This window comes from Heterocephalus glaber, unplaced genomic scaffold (assembly GCF_053883595.1).
Source record: "Heterocephalus glaber isolate CG9 unplaced genomic scaffold, H.glaber_assembly_v1.0 deba00001579, whole genome shotgun sequence".
Lineage (NCBI taxonomy): Eukaryota > Metazoa > Chordata > Mammalia > Rodentia > Bathyergidae > Heterocephalus > Heterocephalus glaber.
In genome coordinates this window covers 9,902,621-9,924,366 of record NW_028258360.1, presented here as the reverse complement: position 1 = coordinate 9,924,366, position 21,746 = coordinate 9,902,621, and the positions used below count along the sequence as shown (strand labels likewise).

Below are 21,746 nucleotides of genomic sequence, written 5' to 3'. Positions count from 1 at the left end.
CTCCCCCAGAAGCTCGGCCCAGAGGGGTCTCCCCTTCAGGTTCCACAGAGGCCACAGACCGCAGGTGAACGCAGCCCACTCCACAGCCACCAGGAAACGCAGACCAGAGAGCAGAGCGGTGCGGAGGAAGCAGACCAGAGCGGGGCAGGGCTGGACCCAGGCCTGTGCAGCCTCGCCCACTGGGTTGTGGAGAGGCCGGAGCTGACCAGGGCTGTAGCCACCCACCTGGAGCTGGGACACATGGCGCAGGAGGGCGCCCGGGTGCAGGCCGCTGGGGGGTGTGGGTGTGTACAGGTGTGTGCTCACATGCTCCTGGTGAAACACACAGCTCTTCCCAAATACTGGCTAAAGACAACATGTCACTTGCAATCACCAAATAACGGCACACAAAAATAATTTTAATAGTCAAACCATCCACTACTCTGTCCTAGAAAAACTGAGAAAAAAATCTCAGAGGTTAAAGAAAAATACAGTGTAGGGCCAGGGATGTAGCTCAGCGGCACAGCGCCTGCCTGGCAAGCATGAGGTCCTGAGTTCAATCCCCGGTACCAAAAGAAAAAAACCACACCCGCAATGTATTTAGACACCAACACTTGTATCACACTGCGGGCTTCCTCCCTCTGGGGCAGAACAGGTCACGGAGTGGGAGGAGGACAGCTCTGTGCCGCCCCGCCCTGTGCCCATCACCCACTCTGCGCGCCTCTCAGCACAGCCTGCCAGGAACTCCCCACTTCCTGCCCTCCGCCCACCTCCTTCCTGGCTAAGCCTTACTCATCCTACTTCCTGAAGGAGCACGACTGAATAGAGTCGCTCAGCCCCAACCAGGTCCCCAAAGCATGTAGCATCGGGCTAACTCCACGGTGTACACCCACACGCCGTCCCGGAGAGTACCGGGCCAACAGTCTCTCCTGACACCCAGCAAATGTGTCCTGACCCACCCAGCCACCCACTTCGGTGCTCAATGTCACCATGAATTTAATGTCAATAGACTCTAGGGTGTCAGCCATGAGAGTGCACACCTATAATCCCTGCACTCTGAGAAGCTGAGGCAGGAGGATTCCAAGTTCAAGCCCAGTATGGACAATTTAGCTATTTAGTGAGACTGTCTCAAAATAAAACATAAATAAATAAAAAGGCCTGGGGATGTAGCACAGTGTGAAGGCCCTGGGTCCACGCTCCATTACCAAAAAACAAAACAAAAAAATACCTCCAGCTATCTTCTGTCTACAATTTCTGAAATAATGAGATTAAAAACCAGTTCTGCAGGGTTTGTTCACACGTGAATAGAGAAGACTGAGAAGCTGGAAAACAACCTCAATACAGAAGCCAATCAAGTCACTAGGACAGAAAGGCGCTGAACCACAGCTCACTGTCACTGTTAGAGTCCACAAGAAGAGAACACAAAGACACAAACTTGCACACACTCCACCCCCGCGGCCCGGCAGCACTCATCGGAACAGAGGCTTCGGAAGCACCTCAGGACTCAGAGCTCTACTCAGCTATGGCTCCCATGACTTAGGAAGAACCCCAGCTCAAACGGGAGCGCCAACCAGGCTGACCAACCACACCATCTACACTGTTACGTGGCAAATACAGGTTAAGCAGCAGCTTTTTAAAGAATTGAAAATACTAACCTTAAACTGGACTGGGGGTGCACGCGTATAACCCCAGCACCTGGGAGGCTGAGGCAGGAGAATCCAAGTTTGAGCCACCCTGAGCAAACCAGGGACTTAGTGAGACCCTGTCTCTAGACAAAAACATTAAAAAGGGCTCAGGATAGGACTCAGTGTGAAGGCCCTGGGCTCAACAGCCAGTATCAGGGGAAAAGCAGAAGTATTAACATTAATAGGCCTTAGCTTCCTTACACTTGAACTCTGAAGTCCCCTCAACTGTGAAATGCTGAGCACTGCGGTCTAATTCTAGAGCCTGGGAGAGTCAAGCTACGGTGAAGGCAGAGAAACACACATAGAAACGGCCACTGACCTTCATGGCGGCGAGATGGCGAGGCATGGGACCCAGAACACAGGATGTGCAAATGGGGAGGCTTCCTGTTATTCCAGGGCTATGGAGCTCTTCAACTTGGAGACAGGAAGCACCTGACTGGCTGTGCCCGCCCACCCGCCCACGGGCCTTGGTGTGACGTCACATCCACGGACCCCAGGGGAAAGCTGGACAGAGGTGATGACACAACCCCCAGAGCCCCAGGCCCAGCGCTTCCTGAAGGAAGAAAGGGACTACTCCTGGAATGGAAAAGAAGCCTTCGTACAGTGCGTGCATGCGTTAGGAAGGAAGCAGTGAGCCTCCACAGGACTCTTACAGAAAAACACACGCGCAGATAAACCAGTGTGTACGCAAGAATCACACCGCACGGGACAGGGCAGCATTCTCGGGGCTTCCCACCCACGCCACTGTGGGCTCCCAGGTGAGGAGGGAAGGCAAAGTTGGAAGAGCCCACTCCGCTGTCCCCAGCCTCTCTTTGGCGGCATCTGGAAGATGCACATGCAGACTGCTGGGGGCTCTAGGACAGCAAAACACTCAAGCTACCTCCCGACCACTCAGAGCAGGGTCTGCAGAGGGAGGCCCGGAAGTGGAGATCGTGCCTCTCTCCCAGAGTCCAGTGTAAACCACTGTGAGGCCACCAGAAGGCTCACGCCACCAGCTACACCGCTCCTCACACCAGGGACAGGGCAGCCTCAGGCGCAGGGGAAGACACACACAACAGTGGAGCGCACCTGGGTGGAAAGACGCACTCTGAAAACTCACCCTTACTTTGCATTAAGTGAATTAAATGTGCCACAGAATGACCTGCTATTTCCAAAATACAACCGTCTATCCTTTCCACCAAGAAGCTCATAATGTTAAATTTACTACTTATGACTTGTTTCTCATATTTTACTTCCGATGTTTTACTTTCAGTGCTGCGGAAGGAAACACAACAAACACCAAAGCACACGGAAACTAGGAAGGGAACCAGTCTTCAGGCAGAACAGAGGCTCCTTCTGAAAAGCCTGGCGTCTCTGCTCGGCCAGGCAGGAGGTGGGACAGGCACACAAGGGCAGGGATGGCAGGCGGCCAAGAAGCCACTGCCCCGAGCTCCGTTCCTCAGCCTCGAGACAGGGATGTGGACCAGGAAGAGCCAGGCCGGCCTGCATTGTGCCCGCCAAAGCCTCGCATTCCAGACCAGGCTGCTCCTCGGCCTGGACCCTGGATAAGGACAGGGCTAGGGCACAGTGACACCTCCCATGGGGTCAGGCACAGCTTACCAACACAGTGTCACTTCACAAGGCCACCTACAACGTCACCCTCAGACCACTGATGGAGGCAGAGCATGTCTCAAAGAACAGGAGAAGCAGGACGCTAAGTGAAGCCCTGAGATCATTCAGGATAAGACTATTTTAAGCAAGATGGCGCAAGCTGGTGTCTTCAAAATAAGACTGTTCCCGACACCACTGTCACTCCCTGGTGAGAAAGCTTTCCCTCCCTCCCTGGATCCGAAGCACAGCCAGGGCCTAACTGCTAGTGGCTGCTGTTGACGGGAACCTGCAAGGAGACACAAATGTCCACGAGCTAGTCTGGGGCGTCCCACTGGCTGCCAGCAGCTGGGGACCTGCTAAGCAGGGAGCGTGCCACATGCCCAGGCCACTGGGTACCTGGGTGGTCAGCTGTTCTACAAACAGCCGACTCTAACCAAGCATGGGAAACTCAAACAATGAACATCTGCTGGCTCACGGCTCTCAGTCATTATTCTGGGCCACCAAAGACATGGACTCAGCGCAGAGGCCGAGGGAGGCGCTGGCGTCAGCAGCACCAGCAGGAAGCGAAGGTCCACGAGTGTGACACACAGCTGCTCTGCCCACCACCTTGCTGGCAACCCCACCTTGAAGCCCTGACCATGACCCAGGCAGCAGGGCACACACCTCAGCATCCCCGTGGAGCACAGTGCCAGGCACGGCAGAAAAGGAGCCTCTGTCCTCCTCCCTGTCCAGCCACCTCCGCACTGCTGGAGGCCAAGGGGACAGGGACCAAGACTGTCCCAGTTCAGCCAGCACTCACACTCCGAGGGCCTCTGGTGCTCAGCTCCCCAGCAAGTTTATGACAAAGCTATTTTTTTTTTGACAAAGCTATTTTTGACACAAGAAATTGTTATGTTGGCACAGTGCTGGAGTGTGGCTTGCAAAGTTTAAAAATATAATTTTGTCCTATCACATTGTCAGATGGAATCTGTGACTTTAAAACAAGAACACGTAAAGATGAACCCTATGCTATTTAAGTTTAATGCAAATGGCCCGAGTTGCAGACGATGTGTGAAAAGCAGACATCCAGCCCTGCGTTTTCATCTCCATGGCTTCTGCAAATGTGGTACTGAATCCCACCTACTCCTTCTCCCAGGGATCAAATTAAAGTCGACCAGGGTTCTATCGATGACAGCACTTTACCCTACACGCCCCAAACCGTTCGCTTCAGACTGAACGAAGAATCAAGTTCCCTTCAGTTCTGCAGACTGCACCATGACAACCCGAACACCAGGCAGGGAATACGTGTTCTGAAAGAAACACTGAGTGCCTGCTGGCTTCCAGGAAGGGGGAGCCAGGAACTGGGAACCAGGAACGGGAAGAGCCAAGTGCTGCGACCATCCCTTCAGAACGGCGGCTCAGAGCGGGTGAGGGTGGGGACAGTCGGCCTGCCGAGGACCAGAGGGCCCCAGGGCCCAGGGCCGGGCTGGAGCACACACAGCCCAGACCTCACAGCGGTCAGACTGCTGCTGCTTCCACCCAGAGGCAGTGTGACACCGGTGACAGCATCGGGGGGTGGTGGGGTTCCACACGGCCCACGCGGACGCCCCACACACACCCACCTTCAAGAGCCAGGAGCACACAGCCACACAGAGCTGCCTCCAGAGGGACAGCACCACTCAGGCTAATGACAGGGAAGGGACAGCAGCTAGAGCAAAACAGTCAACAAGAGCGTTACACCAGCTGCACAACCTAAGCAAGCAGCTGAAAGCCCGAACCTGAGGAAGTCTCTAAATGGCAGGCTGCCTTCTGCCTGCCCGCTTCCCCCGGTGCCAGGCGTTAGGACACTGGCAAGGAGGGACCCACTGCAGCACCAGGGCGAGCAGAGGCCACTCGCATCCCGAGGTCTCGAGAACCCAAGAGGTCAGCAAGCAGACAGCTCTGAATGGCTAAGATAGCCAGAGCCGCCTTTCAAGGACCACACATGCAGCTCCAGGAAGGACAGAGCGGTCCCCGAGCCCCTTCCCGATGGGCAGGGGCTGAGTCCCAGGCCCATCCCACAAGGAGGGACGGCCTCAGTGGATCCCAAAGGAGGCCTGAGATTCCTCAGACTCAGGGACACACACTGAGGAAGAAAGGAACAGACTCCTACCTGCAGGGACAACCCAGCCCACCCGGTCATGTCTGGAGAGCAGTGTGAGAAACACACGGGGACGCTCGCCTGAGTCCCCAACGGACTCTCCCTCCTGCTGCACTGCCTGCCCACCACACCCCAGGGCAGCTGCTGATGCCAGCCAGTGGGCCTCTACTCACAAAGAGGGGCAGCCCGGCTGGCACATCCAGGACACGACAGCACAGAGCTACCAGGCAAAGACGCCTCGCAGCCTCAGCTGAGAGATGTGCGGAAACAGGAGACAAGGCAAGCACATGAAGTTCCTTTCCGCAGGGCGTGGTGGCCCACACCTGTAACTCCAGCACTCAGGAGGCTCAGGCAGGGGGACTGACAGGAGCTGGAGGACACATAGTGAGTTCAAGGCCAGCCTGAACTACACAGCCCCCCATCTCAGACAGACAGGCAGATAGACCGACAGAAACCCAAGCTCCTCCCTCTTCCTGCAGCCCTACAGGATCCACAGTGAAAAGCAGAGGGTTGTACAGGTCCAAAGCCAGGCAGACACTAGGATGACATGAAGGCACCAGCACCTGATAAACCACTCTGCACCCCTGACTCTCACCTGAAGGCCTGCGAAGTCCAAGAGGGGCTTGTGAGATGGGAAAGGACAGCACGGCAGGTGATGAGGAGATGAGGTGGGAGTGGCGCCACCAGGACATGAGACAGGGCCGGACACAGCCGGCGCCCAAACCAACCAGCCAGGAAGACGGCCTGTGACCCAGGCCTCCACTGACAAATCGGGGGTCACACTCACCCAAGTGCTGTGAGGCCCGAGGTCCCGGTCCCCACCCTGCTCACTCCTCAGCCAGGCCCCAACAACCCAGGGCACCCGATGCCCTGGCTCGAGCCTCGGCCACCCACCCTGCAGCGCCCTCACCTGTCGGGAGCAATGCTACATAATTTTAGGGAAAAGTCATTTGGTTGGCCTAGTTCTCTTGCCTACAACCCAGCTATGGAATTCCAAGACATAATTCCGTTTTGGCCTCTGGTCACAACTGAGACCTCAATGATCCAGTGATGCTGTGATTCTCCACGACAAGAAACATCCTGGGAGCTGAAAACATCCTGGGAGGAACAAACATCTACTCAGTTCCTCACTGTTCTTGGACTGTTACCATCTTATTTACCCAGGATGTACTGAACTCTCTGCAAGTCATGTTACATTTGTTTCTCCCGATGTACAGAATAAAAGGTTGAATAAAAGGTGCAGCAAGCTGGGGGCTTTCATCTTTGCTGCCCAGAGCAGCACTGATCAGACCCAAAGCTCAGGTTCTCAGTCTTATTTTTCTACCTTTCCTGTAATTCGCCACATAGGAGACTAGGACTTACTGCAGAGGTTCTAGTAACATCCCCTTTCCCTGTTCCCTACCCTCACCGTTCACTGGCTGCACTCCAGCCCGTGGGGTGGCGTCCCTAGTGCCCAGCCCAACACCTCATTAGAACACGCTGGGCACCTGGCTGGCCAGGCCGAGCCCTCCTCCTGGCCGGTGCTGAGCTCCCCCATGGCATGGACCTGCTCGGCACAAACCACAAGTGCACCCCCGCTCCCCAAGACTAAACTCCACAGACGGAGAGGAACATCGTGCCCAGCCTTTGGAGACAGCATGGTGGCCAGCCTCCGCAGCGGGCCTAGGTTCTAGGGCAGGAGCTGGAAGCAGCGTCTGGCTCTCATCAGTCCCACGCTCAGTCAGCCGTGGCTGCCCCACCCTGCCCTCTGCCCATCGAGCCACATCTCGCTTCTGCTTCTACCACTACATCTCCGGCAACATACCTGTAGTCAATCACACAGCCAGGACCAGCTCAGACCCCTCAGCCCAAACGGGGCACACCTCAAGCCCGGACAGTCTGCGCTCTGTTGGTTTGGGTCAACTAATCAAGAGGCCAGCAGCTAGCCGTGAAGCAGCAGATGTCCCACAGAGGTACGTGTCCCTCCTGCCTCCAGCCGCTGCTCCCCGAGGCTCATGCCACTGTCCTTCTCCTGCCACACCTGCAGCTCTGCCCCATGCTATAGCACAAAGCTCCGCTGCCCACTCCCCCAGCGGGAAGGCTGCCACACAAACTGCAGATGAAGACTGTCCCCAGAGAAACACAGCTGAGTTCCCTGCTCACCAGGAAATCCAAAGCCACGCTCCGACGGAGCAGAACACAGCCTGTCCCAAAACTGCTCTGGTCAAAGACCTTGTGCTGCCTACTGCTCAGAACACTCAAGTCGGGCATGCAGGGACCCTGCTTCTTCCAGGCTGCTCTGAACGGAGGTGCCAACAAAATACTGGCAGCCTGGAAGGGATCCTCCTGGGTCTGGTCTTTCCAGAGGGATGAACCCTTTGACCCTGGCACAACTTGAAATTTCCTAAAAACATCCCCACCCCAAGCTGCCTAACCCTGGACTGATTACAGAGTTCAAACGCTTGACCTTGCCCCCAAAAAACCTCATTTTCCACTGTAACCAGAACGCAGACCGTCCCTAAGGAGCCTTGGCTCACACATATGCACTGCCAGGGACTCTACTCCAAGGCCCTACTCACTGGCTCCAGGTTGAAAACTAAGGCTCTGGCAGTCACACAGCCTCAGTGTTCATCTCCTTCCAGCCCTGTGATGAGCTACGCACAGCATCTCTACAAACCCGCCAGAATTCATGACATGGAGCTGCACTCCATGCTGGACACCTACAGCTCGCTGCCCACGGCCCCTCTACTCCTCCCACCAGCGGCACAGGCTCCCCTTCGATTCCAATTCACCTCACCTCCGTCGCTCCCTGCGCGTGCGGTGTCGACACCGTGCTGGTACTCCAGAGTAGCGGCCAGCACTACTGCGCTGCTGGTGGACACTTTTTAAAACTGCCGTTACCTTTCCACCCCTCCTGAATTTGCAACACTTCACATGCAGAGCGGATGATGTCCTATCTCTACTGGTTCCTTCCTCACTTAAGCTTTTCTATCATGCCCACACCTCAGGTGGACAAAACTGAGTCGAGCCGAGTTCTGCTTCACAACGCAAAGCAATACGGGCTCAGAAGTAGGGCTCTGACATCACGATGGCCACACATCCTCCCATCCCCCGTCCAAAGCACACATGCCCCCACCACAGTCCTCGCTGCCCACAGCCTCAAGTCCCAGAGGCAGACTCCAGACAGGCCTGAGCACCATGCAAGCGCGAAGCAGCTGGTAACTAGAGGGAGGCCTGGGGGCGGGGCAGGCACAGGCCCTAGGAGATCCCCGTGGCTTTTATGCTCCACACAGAGAGGCGCCCCCAGCACAGAGCCCAGGCCCCACCCAGCACCCCAGTGGGAAGCAGAGAGCACCGTCTATGGAGACATCTCAGAGTCCAGTCACAGCCAGACGGCAGGTGCTCTGCAGGACACAGGCCTGGATTCTTGCAAAACTCAGTCATAAATGACAAATGGGAGGGTCTGCTCTGTTAGGAGACAACACAAACGTAACACATGACCCTTGCTCACCGCCTATGTTTAACAAAAGGAAGAAGCTGTGAAACCTGAACAGGACTGTGCCCGAAGCACCATGAAAATGACGGCCCTGTCTTGAGTGTGGTCACAGCCTGGGACTCTTGAGAGCTCTCATTTTAAACTCCACACCCTGACGCACCCAGAGGTAAGCATCACGAGGTCTGAGGCAGGGCTGTGCTCCCTCTCAGTGCTCAGCAAAGACAATGTAGGTGTGCAGAAGCTCAGAGGAGACACAAAGGGCAGAGTGTCAACACCAGGGAGCCAGGAAAGGCACAAGGCCTCTACCACACTAGCCTGCCGAGTGACCTGCCACAGTTCTCCACATTAAAAAGCCAACGAGCGAGCGAGCAGGCGACGAAGCCACACACAGCCCCCAGGGCCAGTGCCTGGATGAAGGTCCTCCTCGGCCCTCGGGCTCCACCGGCCACCAGGACCTCCACAGGGCAGGCCCTCGTGCTCCTCCTACCCAGCACTCAGCTGGCCACACCAGTTCGGGCTCATTCCCCAGGGGCTCCGTGTCCCTGTCCCTCACGGTTCCCACACTGAGCCGCAGAGGGCTCCCCACAGCAGCCTTAAGCCCGCCGACCCCTGAGGAAAACGGGACAGTATCAGGGCCACTTCCAGACCGAGGGCTGGGCGATTTCTCCAACCTATCAGAAAATACGCACACAGACTAACGTACACGTGGATGCCAACACGCTCCCGCTAGGGACACTATTTTAAAGCACACTGGGAGGACTGGGTTGGACTTCCTCCCTGGGAGCTGGTCCTCGGGCTGGTTCCCAGGGCCCCCAGGAGCTCAGAGCCAAGTGCCTGAAGGCCAGGACCTGCCAAGAAGAGGGAGGGGATGGTCCCTTCCCACAGAGAACCTGAGGTGTGCTTGATTTGTTTTCAAAATAAAGGCAAGGCTGACTAAGAGCTAATCACAGAAACCCGTCTTACTAGACTCAGGAGAGGGGAAGAGCTGCTCTGTGTGTGGCTCAGTGGTTCCATCCCCTCACCACAGCAGGAGGAAAAGCAAAAGAAAGGGTGGGAGAGAGGGAGCGAGCAAACGGAGGAGGGTGGGCAGGCACATCTCCCGGCTCCTGCCCCGGCTCAGGCCTGCTGCGCTTCTCCACGACAGGACTCAGCCTGCAAAGGATACCCTCAGGAAAGCCCCGCCACGCTATCTGGCCAGCATGGGACATCCTTGCTCAACCAAGGTGAAGCCGCCTGGGGACTTACAGCTTGGGTAGAACAGCGGCCGTAGCCACGCTGGGCCCACGACGCTGGGAGGCCAGGACAGGCCTTCCCAGACACATCCAGGACACGCAGGGAGCAGCTGCAGAGCAAGGGCACATTTCCTGAGGTGACAGCTGCATGCCATGGCACAGGGCCTCCCGTTCACCTGCAGCTCTGGGGACCCCACCCAGAATCTCGGGCCACGACCACCCCCCTCCCCTCGGTAGCCAGCCTCAGCTCAGCTGGGCTCCTCCAGGGTAGGGGACAAAGGGCGCCACTGCAGTCACGCGTGCCCCACCCCACTCTCCCCAGAGCCCCACACGGATCACACAAGGACCTGAAAAGCTCTGAGCGGCTGGCTCCCTGACATGTCACGCCCAGCGCTGAGCACTGTGGTGAAGGAAGGCGGTGATGTAGATGCAAATCCTCCCGGCATCTCATCCCAGCAGCACAGACATTTATTTGCCAGGCAGTCTCTGACCCGGCTCGGGGCCCTGACTCAACAGTGTGCAGCAGTCTCCAGGACCCCAGACCATCCAGTGCACGGCGCCACCAATGAGCCAGCACTGCCAGCGAGCAGTCAGGCCAGCCCCCCACTGGCTGCCCATCCTCTCCAACTGACCCTGCGTCAGGACCACAGCACTGACACGAGGCCCAGTCGGCTCAAGCTCTCCACCCCCGAGGCAGGAGGCAGCTGGGCTGAAGCCAATGAGAATGTAGGGCGGGGAGAAAGGGGGAAACAGGATCAGCAGTGCTGAGGAGGGACAGGGGTGTGAACAGGGTAAGTGGGAGGGCACCCCAGTCCCAGACAGGCACTGCGGGGTTCCACCCACTCTGGTGAGCTGCTCAGGGGGAGATGCCAGTATACCCCGAGGAGGCTACGACCCAGGAACACGAGTAGCTACAGACTTCAGAGTCACAGAGAGCGACAGGGAGCAGCAGCACCCAGGGGAGGTGGTAAGCACAGCAGACACAGCCAGGCCAGCTGAGGAGCCCTCTGCAGAGCACAGCGGGCCACTGCTGTGCGGGCAGGCGGGCCTGGGCCACACAGACCACAGTGCCACGTCTGGCTCCCTAGGAGCTCAGAGGCCACTGAGTAATGCCCATGACGCTCGAGAACACTGGTGCAGACGGGTCGGGCTGAGGCCCGCCACACACCGTAGAGGGATATCTCGGCCCAACAGTGTAGGAGAGGCGAGGGGATGCCCAGAACAAGGGTCCCACCCTCCCTGGCCTGGGTCACCAGGAAATGTGCTCGTGACAGGTGGCAGGCTGGCACGACACTGGACCAAAGGCCACACGGGGGGCGGGGGGCATGTGGAGAAAGGAGAGGACAGGAGGCCTGGTCAGAGAAGAGCCAGGACAGGGCAGGAAGCCCAGGCCTCCTGTGTGAGCAGACCCAGGATCAGTGACCACAGTGACAGGAGTTCACATGTCACACCAAGTCTCCAGAGACAGAAACTGCTGAGGACCCGACACAAATGCAACACTGCAGCAGGAGTCCTGCGCTGTCACCATCTGCACTCGGCAGAGCAGGTCGAGATCGGGGCCAAATTCTGCAGTGAAGCTTAAGTACAGCTCAGGGCAGAGCTCGCATGGCCCAGCACTAGAGCTGGAAGAAAGCCCACACGCCCACACCAGGGCCAGCAGGGAGCAGAATCCAGGAACAGCGGGACCAGGCCAGGCTGCCCGGGGAAGTGGCACAAGCCTCAGCTCCATCCTCCTGAGGGCAGGGCAGGGATGGTGGCCACAGGCAGGCCCTCGGTGAGGGAAGCACCCAGCTGCCTGACCCGAGAAGCTGAGGAGAACTCTCAGGAGCAGCACCAGTGCACAACAAGCCCTGGCCACCACAGTTGCCAGAGCAAAGCCTCCTGATAGTGTGCACCCAGGCAGGGCAGCACGGAAGAGCAACCTGGACGTCCATGTCTGTCTTCCTCAGAGGCCAGTGAGCTGGATGTACTCCCATGTCAGGGAGACCAGTCCTCAGACGCCACCTCTGCAGAGGTCCTCCCTGACCACCAACCTAACGAGCCCCACATGGGACATACACGTTACACGTTCACTCCTCTGTGTCCCCGACGGAGGGCAAGCTGCTGTGCACGTGTGGTCTCAGGCACAGCTCCGGAAACAGCTGCTCTGTCCCCCAGGGTTCTGGCCTGCACTGCCCGCTCACAGCTGTTCCGTGTGGAGCAGGACTCCCCCGACACCCAGTCTCCCATGTACAGAATGGGAACCACCCCTTCTCCGCACGGCACTGCGAAGCCAGACACAGCACACACTAAACACGTGGGCACATAGCCTGCCCTCAGCAAACAACTCCATTTCATTTCAGATGTGACTGCCTCACCCGCCTCTGCGGGACCCAGACTCGCACTGTCCAGGCAGAGGTTGCCCACCACGGGGTGCCGAGTCCTGAAACGTGGCTAATTCCAACTGTGCTGCGCTAGGGCTGTAACAGAGACACGTGGGATTCTGAAGGCTGGATGAGCAAGAGAAAGCAAAGCTGCTCATCAATACGTTTATATCAGCACATGTTAGGGATCACCTAACGGAAACACTGGGTTAAACAGAATGCATTATTAACAGTAACTTTTTGTTTCTTTTTACTTTTTAATAGACATTAGAAAACACAACATGCGTTTGACTCACAGGAATTTCTCCTGTACAGCGCTGATCTAGACACCTGGCCATTTCAGAGCTGTGAAGCAAAGGGAAAGCAGCATGGACGGAGGTGACACAAGCTTAGCAAGGCACCGGGAGGACACCGAGGGCAACTTGGGACACTCTTGCCTGTTGAAATTAAGTACCAGTTCATCCATTCTCCTGACAATGATGTAACTCCATTCTGCTGTGCAACTGGGTACTCCACTGCGAAGACAAAGCACACTCACCTGCTGGTGGGACCTCGGCCAGCGGAGTGCGCCTCAGTGAACAAGGAGCCCCGCAGAGCGCTGCCCCAGAGGGAGCTGGGCTGACACCACTCGGGTAGTTCTCCTGCGGGACCCCACACAGCCACTGCAGCTGTCCTCCTCTGCCTCCCCATCAGCAGTGCAGAGGACTTTGCTCCCTGCATCCTCCACAGCATTTCCTTCTTTTTGATTGTTTTTGTTTTGTTTTGTTTTTGGTACCGGGGATCGAACTCGGGTCCTTGCGCTTGCACAGCAGGTGGCAAAACCACTGAGCTAAATCCCTGGCCCTTCTTTTTGATTCCTGATGATAGCCATTCTGGCTGGGATGAGACGGAATCTCAATGTGGTTTTCATTTGCATTTCCCTACTGGCTAAAGACGAACATTTTTTCATAAGTCACTGGCCATCTGACTTCTTTTGAGAAGTGTCCAATTCGTTTGCCCATTTATTGATGGGCTGGCTGACTGGTGTTTTTTGAGCTCTTTATGCAATCTAGGTATTAACCCTGTGTTGGAAGAGCAGCTGGCAAAGATTTTCTCATTCTGCAGGCTGTCTCTTCATTCTGTTCATGTTAAGCAAAATAAGCTAGACTCAAAAGACAAGGACCGCATGTTTCCCTTCCCTAATATGAGAGATTTTTAAAACATGACATTAGCTGGGCATGTTGGTGCATGCCTGTAATTCCACAGCTCTGGGAGGCTAAAGCAGGACTGCAAGTTCAAGACCAGACTGGGCAACCTGGCCACTTGGCAAGACTTTCTCAAAATAAAAATTCAAAACACAAAGCAGGGATGGATGTGGATGCAGCCTTGGGCTCAATACCCAGTAGAAAAAAAAGACATGAAAGCAGAAGGGAGGCTATTCTTAGACAAGAGGAAAGGAACAAGAGGAGGGTGAACATGATTCATATATGCATGTATGAAGACAACACATTGAAACCCAGTATTTTATAAAATTAATAGCTACTCATAAACGTTTTTTAAAAACAAAAAGCAAGCATGGTCTAAACACACAAGGGGATACTACACAGCCTTTAGGGAAGCAGGTGGGCCTGACAGATATATTACGCTATGTGAGCAAATGTTTCTATCTTGTCCAATGATACTTTTTTTTTTTTTGGTACCGGGGATTGAACTCGGGACCTTGCGCTTTGGAGGCAGGCGCCAAAACCACTGAGCTAAATCCCCGGCCCAGTCCAATGATACTTTAAAATGAGCTTTCCAGCAACTAAATAACAGCGACTACGAACACAAATTGCTTTTACATTAGTGACTAAACATTACCTTATCATTTTACATGTTAAATATGCCTTTAAAATGAAAAAAAGACAGTTATAATTTGAGAAGAAACTGATTTTGCTTTTAAATCGCCACAAAATGTTCAGAGAAAAGCTCCTCACTTCTCCCAAAGACACTTTATCACTTATCTTCCCTAGCTAAAGGGAGCCCTGGCAGAGACAAACACACCGGCTGAGGAGCCTGGTCTGTCCCCGGCCTTCCTAGAGGACCAGGGTCCAGCTTACAGGAGTCAGACTCTGGCTACAAATCTGCTTCTGTATGCGACAACCTGCAGAGCCGAGCAGTCTGAACCCAGGACGAGAGAGCACCCGGGGCATCTCCGCCCTGTGCACAGACCACAGACACACAGTAATTCCAGTCTTGCACCCGAGAACTTGGAAGCCTGCAGCAACAAGCCCTAGCCAACGTCAGTGCAAGCATCCTCCGCATTTTCATTAGTCCAACATGTTTTTCAAGATTCATTTGGGAAAATCTCAATCATAAGCTTGGCTACAAAATCTGTAAGAGAACTGAGCATTAGGCAAAGTCACATAATAATTTTTTTTAATTTCCTTTAGAAATGCATGGGAATCTGGGCATGGTGGCGCACACCTGTCATCCCAGCACTCAGGAGGCTGAGTCAGAAGAATTCCCACAAATTCAAGACCAGCTTGGGCTACATAGTGAGTTCAAGGCCAGCCTAAACTATAAAACCAGACTTGGTCTCAAAAGATAGGCAGGCAGGCAGACACACCTGCGCACACACGTGCGCCCTCACTCGCTCTCTCTCTCTCACGCGTGCACGTGTGTGCGCGCACACACGCGCACACACACACACACACACACACACACACACACACACACAGAAGAATGTTTCAGAAATGAGGCAGCCCCGTTCAGCCCTGGAGAGCCAGCTGCACTGTTCCCCTGCACCCTTGACTCTCCAGCCACTTACCTTTGCACGCAGCCTCGAGGTGGCCTGAGGGGCCCGCCAGCCCCATGCCAGAACACCTGTGCCAACCAGGAAGGTGACTCTGCAATGTCTGAGTTCCTACTCTAGCAGCCCTTCCTGCGCACGCACGTACATCAGCCCACCAGGTACCCAGGAAGGTGGGGCCAGGCTCACACAGGAAATGCACTGTTTACCCTCAGGGAGAGAAGACGCTGAAGGACAGGCAGGCACAGGGCAGCATGGGGTAGAGCGGTCATGCACTGCCACCAGCAAGGCCGAGTGATGGGCAGAACCCATCCAGGGACTGTGTGAGGGCAGGTTTCAGACCCTGTGGAGGCCACACCTGGGACCCTGCAGTGCCCTATCAAGCCATCCACCCACAAAGCTAATCTAAGACAAAGGCTTTGTACAGAAACATCTTTCTCAAAGGACTAATATCTGGAACATATAAAGCCTCAAAAAAAAAATCAGATCCCTCAAATTTAAAGGCCTAATCCAAAAATGGGCATCTGAAATGAACAGATATTTCTTAGATGAAAAAGTACAAACAATAAATAAATATATGAAAAAAATGTTCAACATCATTCACTGGTCATTCGAGAAATGCAAATTAAAACAACACTGAGATTCCATCTCCCTCCAGAAAGAATGGCTGCTATCAAGAAATCGACCAACAACAAATGCTGAGGGGGCTGTGGGGAAAAAACAAACCCTTCTCCACTGCTGGTGAGAGTGCAGACTGGTGCAGCCACTGTGGACATCAATGTGGAGACACCTCAAAAAGCCAGAACTAGAGGTTCCTTAGACCCAGCTATCCCTCTCCCAGGTAGCTTCTTGGAAGAGTTAAAAGCATCACACCACAGCGATATATGCAAACCCATGTTTATAGAGGCACAGTTTGTAATAGCTAAAGCTTGGAAATAGTCCAAGTGCCCATCAACTGGAGACTGGATAAAGAAGATGTATTATTATATACAGTGGAGTACTACTCTGGCATAAAGACAGATAAACTTGAGTCATCTATAGGAAAACGGATGTGCCTCAAGACCATAATCCTAAGTGAAATAAATCGGACACACAAGTCTAAGTATCGCACTGCTTCTCTTCTGTGAGAAACCCAAAGGGTAAACAAGGAGCACATGGAGGACAGATGCTGGGAAGCAGGCAGAACGTGTTCACATGGGCAGGGGAACAAGGGAGGGGGAGGGAAAGGGAAGGAAGGGAAAGGAAATGTATGTCACAGGACTCACTGTTTACAAAAGCACAAACTTAGAGTGCACTGCCACATCCAAAATGGGATTAACTAAGAGACAGCCATTAAAATCAGCAGACAAACATTCAACACAGGAAAACAGTTCCACTGTATCAAGTTAAAGCATCACACAGCATCATGTGTACTATCAAGTCATGGGTAGCTTCAGAGCACCTGCAATGTACGCAGATGGAAAATCGTCTAAAAAGTGACTACTAATCTGAACACTGGTTATCCCTAGATGCTAATATTATATGATTTTTTTCTTTGGTTTATTTTCTGAACTTTATATGTTACTAGGTTAAAAAAAACAAAAGCAAAAACACAATGTAGTTCAAATGACAAATTAACAACTACTATCTATTAGCATCTCCAACCTGCACAGTGATGTTCTGGAAGCTCTGTATTAACTTATCGGATATATATAAAGAGTTACTACTGTACTGTGCTGCCCCACTGTACAAGTGGCGCAGTTATTACACCTGTACTGTTGCTATACCGCACGGTTACTACAACTGTACTATTGCTACACCACACGGTTATTACACTGTACTGCTGCTACACCACACGATTACACCTGCACTGTTGCTACACTGCATGGTTATTATTCTGTACTGTTGCTATACCGCACGGTTATTACACCTGTACTGTTGCTACACTGCACGGTAATTACTCTGTACTATTGCTATACTGCACAGTTATTACAACTGTACTGTTGCTACACCGCATGGTTATTACACCTGTACTGTTACTACACCGCACGGTTATTACACCTGTACTGTTACTACACTGAACAGTTATTACACCTATACTGTTACTACACTGTATGGTTATTACACTGTACTGTTACACCACCATATGATTATTACACCTGTACTGTTACTACACTGCACCGTTATTACACTGTACTGTTACTACACCATATTATTACACCTGTACTGTTACTACACTGAAGTTATTACACCTGTACTCCCCCCACTGTACAGGTGGTGCAGTTAGCGCACCTGTGCTGTTATTGTACAGTTACACTTGTATTGTCCTCACTGTACAGGTGGCAGTTATTACACCTGTACTGTTATTACACTGTACGGTGATTACATCTGTTCTGTTATTACACTGTCAGTTATACCTGCCCTCTCCCACTGTACAGGTGGCACAGCTGGCAAGCAGAAGAGGAACAGCAGCTGGCGGAGGAGCTCACCTCTGCAGCAGGCGTCACCTCTGCAGCAGGGTGGAAAAGCCCCTAACAAAGCCCACACCCCTGGGCCCTGCCCCAGCTCAACCACTACCCACAGGCTCAGATTCCCCAGACCTGCTGTGCCCATGACACCTGGAGATGGAGTTCAAGCACCAGCCTCATCCGGTCATTCAGCTGGGGTCCCCAAGAGCAGAGTGCCGAGGACACAGTGTGTCCATGTACCTTCTCACCTGGAGAACAGGGATGTGTAACTCAGTCCTGTGTGAGGTGGAGGGACAGGTGGGAAAAGGGATGGAAAAAGAATGAGACGTGTCGTGTCCACACACCAGCTCCCCATGATGACTGTGATCACTATGCACTGTAAGCACGTCCTCGTAACAAATAAAAAGTTTAAATCTGAAGAATAGCAGAACTACCTAAACTGGAAGGGGACTTACAGAAAGGAATATATTCCAGGCAAAGAAACCGAATACAAAATTATTCTAATGCAGGAAAGAAGAGTACAAACATTCAAGGAACTGAAAAAAACCCATTGTGGCTGCCGTATTGGAAGTTAAAGAAAGTTGCTTAGTTTAAAAAGAAGTGGTCAAGTAAGTAAATGCCAGGTCATGAAGACCATTTGAAGATCTTTTATTACTTTTTTAAAAAAAATTTTCAACCTAAAAACAATAAAAATTCACTGACAGTTCTAGTAACATGCCTGGATTAGTATTTGTAGAAGATCACTGTGTGTGTCTATACGCTACTATATATTTATCTAGTAGATGAACCTAGAACTCATTCATGTGAACACACATATACAAACATAAATATATGCAATACATATTTTATTTCTTAGGCAAATGATATTAATGTTGATCTGTATAAAAAGGGAGAGAACAAGGTGACAGGGAAAAGATTTACAAACTACTGAATTTTTAACTACATCTTGTTTTATTAGACCTTGGAATTACATAAATGTGTCTCTTAATTGTGTAATAAAATTTAATTTTAAAACTATGAGTGAGAAGTATGCAAAAGAGCTTCAAGAGGTGTCACAAACAGAGCCAAGACTGCTACCTGAAATGGAAGGCCAGAGGGTCAGAGTACAAGGGCATGGGCAGCTTGAGGTCTCTCTCACCTAGCACTGCTTCCCCGTCTAGGGCAAGCTCCACCTCACACACCAGGTAAACCTGAACTTCTAACCAGGACATTCTTAAGAGCAGCTAGACATCAGGGTCACACTACTCTTAGCAGTGAACTTTTCAAGAAAAATACCAACTTTAATCAACAAGACATGTACAGTTTAAAGAGGGTCATCTCCCATAACAGCTGACCTTATTACATCACTAAAAACATAGAGAAAGCCTAGGTTCTTAACAAATGCTGTATTACTGAAGGAAATACCCAAGGAAGCTTTTCCTCCGAAATCAAGAACAAGACAAGGAACGCCAGGCTCACCATCCCTATCTGACACTAAAATGAAGTCCTCGCCAAAGCAATTAGGCAGGAAAAGTCAAAGGCATCCAAATAGGAAAGGAAGAGGAGAAACTGTCTCTCTTTCCTTTGAAAAGATCTTACAGGAAACCTAAGACCCCACCAAACAACTTAGAAATTATAAATTCAATAAGGTTGCAGGATACAAAATCAACATATAAAGTTCAGTGGCTCATTTATACTAATAATTAACTATCTGAAAAACTAAATAATCTCATTTACAATAGTGTCAAAAACAAAAATTGGGAGTAAATTTCACCAAGAAGATGAAGAGTTTGTATATTAAGAGCTAAAAAAATAAAAATGAAATAAATTGAGGACAACATAAGTAAATGGAAGAATTCCATTTTTCCTGGGAGGAAGAATGAATACGGGTGAAAATATCCATTTTACCCAAAGCCATCTACAGACCTAATGCAGTCCCTATCAAAATTCCAATGGCATTCTCCACAGAAACAGAAAAAACTCTTAAAATTCATATGAAACTTCAAAAGACATCAAAAAGCCAAAGCAACCGTAAGTAAAAAGCACAGATCTGGAGGCAGGTTTGAACTAGCTAATCTGAAAATACACTGCAAAGCCACAGCAATGACAGCAGCACGGTGCTACCATGAAAACACACACTGGCTGAGCACTAACTGAGCAGCTGAGGCAGCCCAGAGACACTCGTGCTGCAGTCAACCAAATTCCGACAAAAGTGCCAAGAGCATTTCCTCAACAGTCTTGAGGAAAACTGGATATCCTGGTGCAAAGAATGAATCCAGGCACCAAAACCCAACTCCAAGTGGATTAGAGACATGAGCGCTAAGAACCAAAACTACTCAAATATAGTAGCCAAAAAAACGAAAGCAAAAACTTCATACCACTGGTCGGGGCAATGGTTTCTTGGATATGGCCCCCAAAGCACAAGCAAAGCAATCACAATCAGACAAATGGGATTTCACCAAACTAAAAGGTTTCTACACAGCAAAGGAAAAAATCAAGAGAGAAGAGAAAACAACAGAGTGAGAGAAAATATCTGCCAAACCACTTGTCTGGAAGAGGACAACAGCCAAAATATCTAAGGAACTGAAACAATTCACTAAGCAGAAAGCTCAATTAAAAATGACCAACATAGAGCCAGGGATTTAGCTCAGTGGTTTTGCTGCCTGCTGCACAAGTGCAAGGACCCAAGTTCGATGCCCGGTACAAAAAGAAAAAAAGAATGACCAAAATATGTTTATAGCAGCACAGTTTATAATAGCTAAATCTTGGAAACGCCCCAAATGCCCATCAACTAGTGACTGGATAAAGATGTGGTTTTTTTATAAAATGGAGTACTACTCAGCCATAAAGAACAAGAAACTAGACATTTATAGCTAAATGGATGCACATTGAGGCCATACTCTTAGCAAGACCCTGTATCAAAAAGAAAGGGAAAAGCCTGAGTAGGTAGTTCAGTGCAGAAATCCTGTGTTCAATCCCCAATAGCAAACACACACACACACACACACACACACACACACACACACACGCAAATTGAAAAAGGTTTTGTTTATATATTAACTGTAGCCCAAGATAATTCCTCTTCACTCAACATGGTCCAGGCAACCCAAGCATGTCCAACCTGGAGACTATAGGCCAGAAGTGCTTGGCCTATACAATGGAATTGAATTCGGTCTCGAAAAAGAAAATCCCACCATTAGCAACAACATAAATACCGATGGAGGACATTATGGTAAGTAAAATAAGTCAGGTGCAAAGACAAAGATTGTTTTTAGTCACTTTTCTCATTGCTGAGACAAAATACTCAACACCTAAAGTTAAAAGAGAGGTTTATTTTGGTGTACAGTTTGTAGAAATTTCAGTCCAGTCATCTGGCTCCAAGGCAAGGTGGCAGGGCAGAGGAGCATCACAGAGGAGAAACAGTCCATGGCAGGGCAGCGCAGGACAGGCAGAAGACAGTAGAGCAGTGAATTAGCAAAGCAGCAGCTCCAGCAGCCTCTCCTTTTGATCCCTTCCAGGCTACCCACCCTTTGGTGGTGCCACTCACACACAGGTGGGCCTTCCCATTATCTGCACCCAGAACCATGCTAACCCAATCATTGGACTAATTTAGTAATCACACCCTTAATTCTAGCATCACACACTAGATCCAGCCACCTCTGAAAAAGCCCCACCTATGACTGCATGAGGCTGGGTGGGGAGTGGGGAGTGTCTAGACACAAGCCATAACAGACTGCATGCTCTCACTCACATGTGAAATCTAAAACAAAGTCCTACTCATAAAGGGGTTGATGGAGGTTGGAGAGAGAAGAGGGAAATGCTAATCACAGGGTACAAAGTTTCGGTTAGGTAAGAGGAGTTTTAGGGATCTAGTGTACAGTATGGTGACCGCAGGTAATAACAAGGTATTACAGACATCAACATTGCTAGAAGAAATCTTACTGTACCACAGAGAAGTAGGTAAGGTGATGGATAGTTAATTAGTTTGATTCAATTATTCCACAAGTATTCAAGTATCACAGCATCACACCATACCCCATAAATATATACAACTTGCCAACTTTAAATGTATGTACTTTTTTAAAGGAATAACCAGCTGGACTATAA

General features: G+C 51.5%; 1 protein-coding gene across 9 annotated transcripts in view; it reads right to left on the bottom strand.

Moving 5' to 3' along the window:
• Positions 1 to 21,746, bottom strand: part of Arhgef7 (Rho guanine nucleotide exchange factor 7) — a 114,952-nt gene that overhangs the window by 60,660 nt on the left and 32,546 nt on the right. Inside the window, exon 1 of one of the 9 annotated variants that reach the window (XM_004858542.3) lies at positions 1,984 to 2,103. The exons of 7 other annotated variants lie outside the window; for them this stretch is intronic. In XM_004858542.3, coding sequence (XP_004858599.1) covers positions 1,984 to 2,010 — 27 coding nt within the window. In that variant the 5' untranslated portion in view covers positions 2,011 to 2,103. Of the gene's footprint in view, positions 1 to 1,634; positions 1,936 to 1,983; positions 2,104 to 21,746 lie in introns of those variants that run through there. One more of the 9 variants, XM_004858547.4, reaches the window with a different exon arrangement.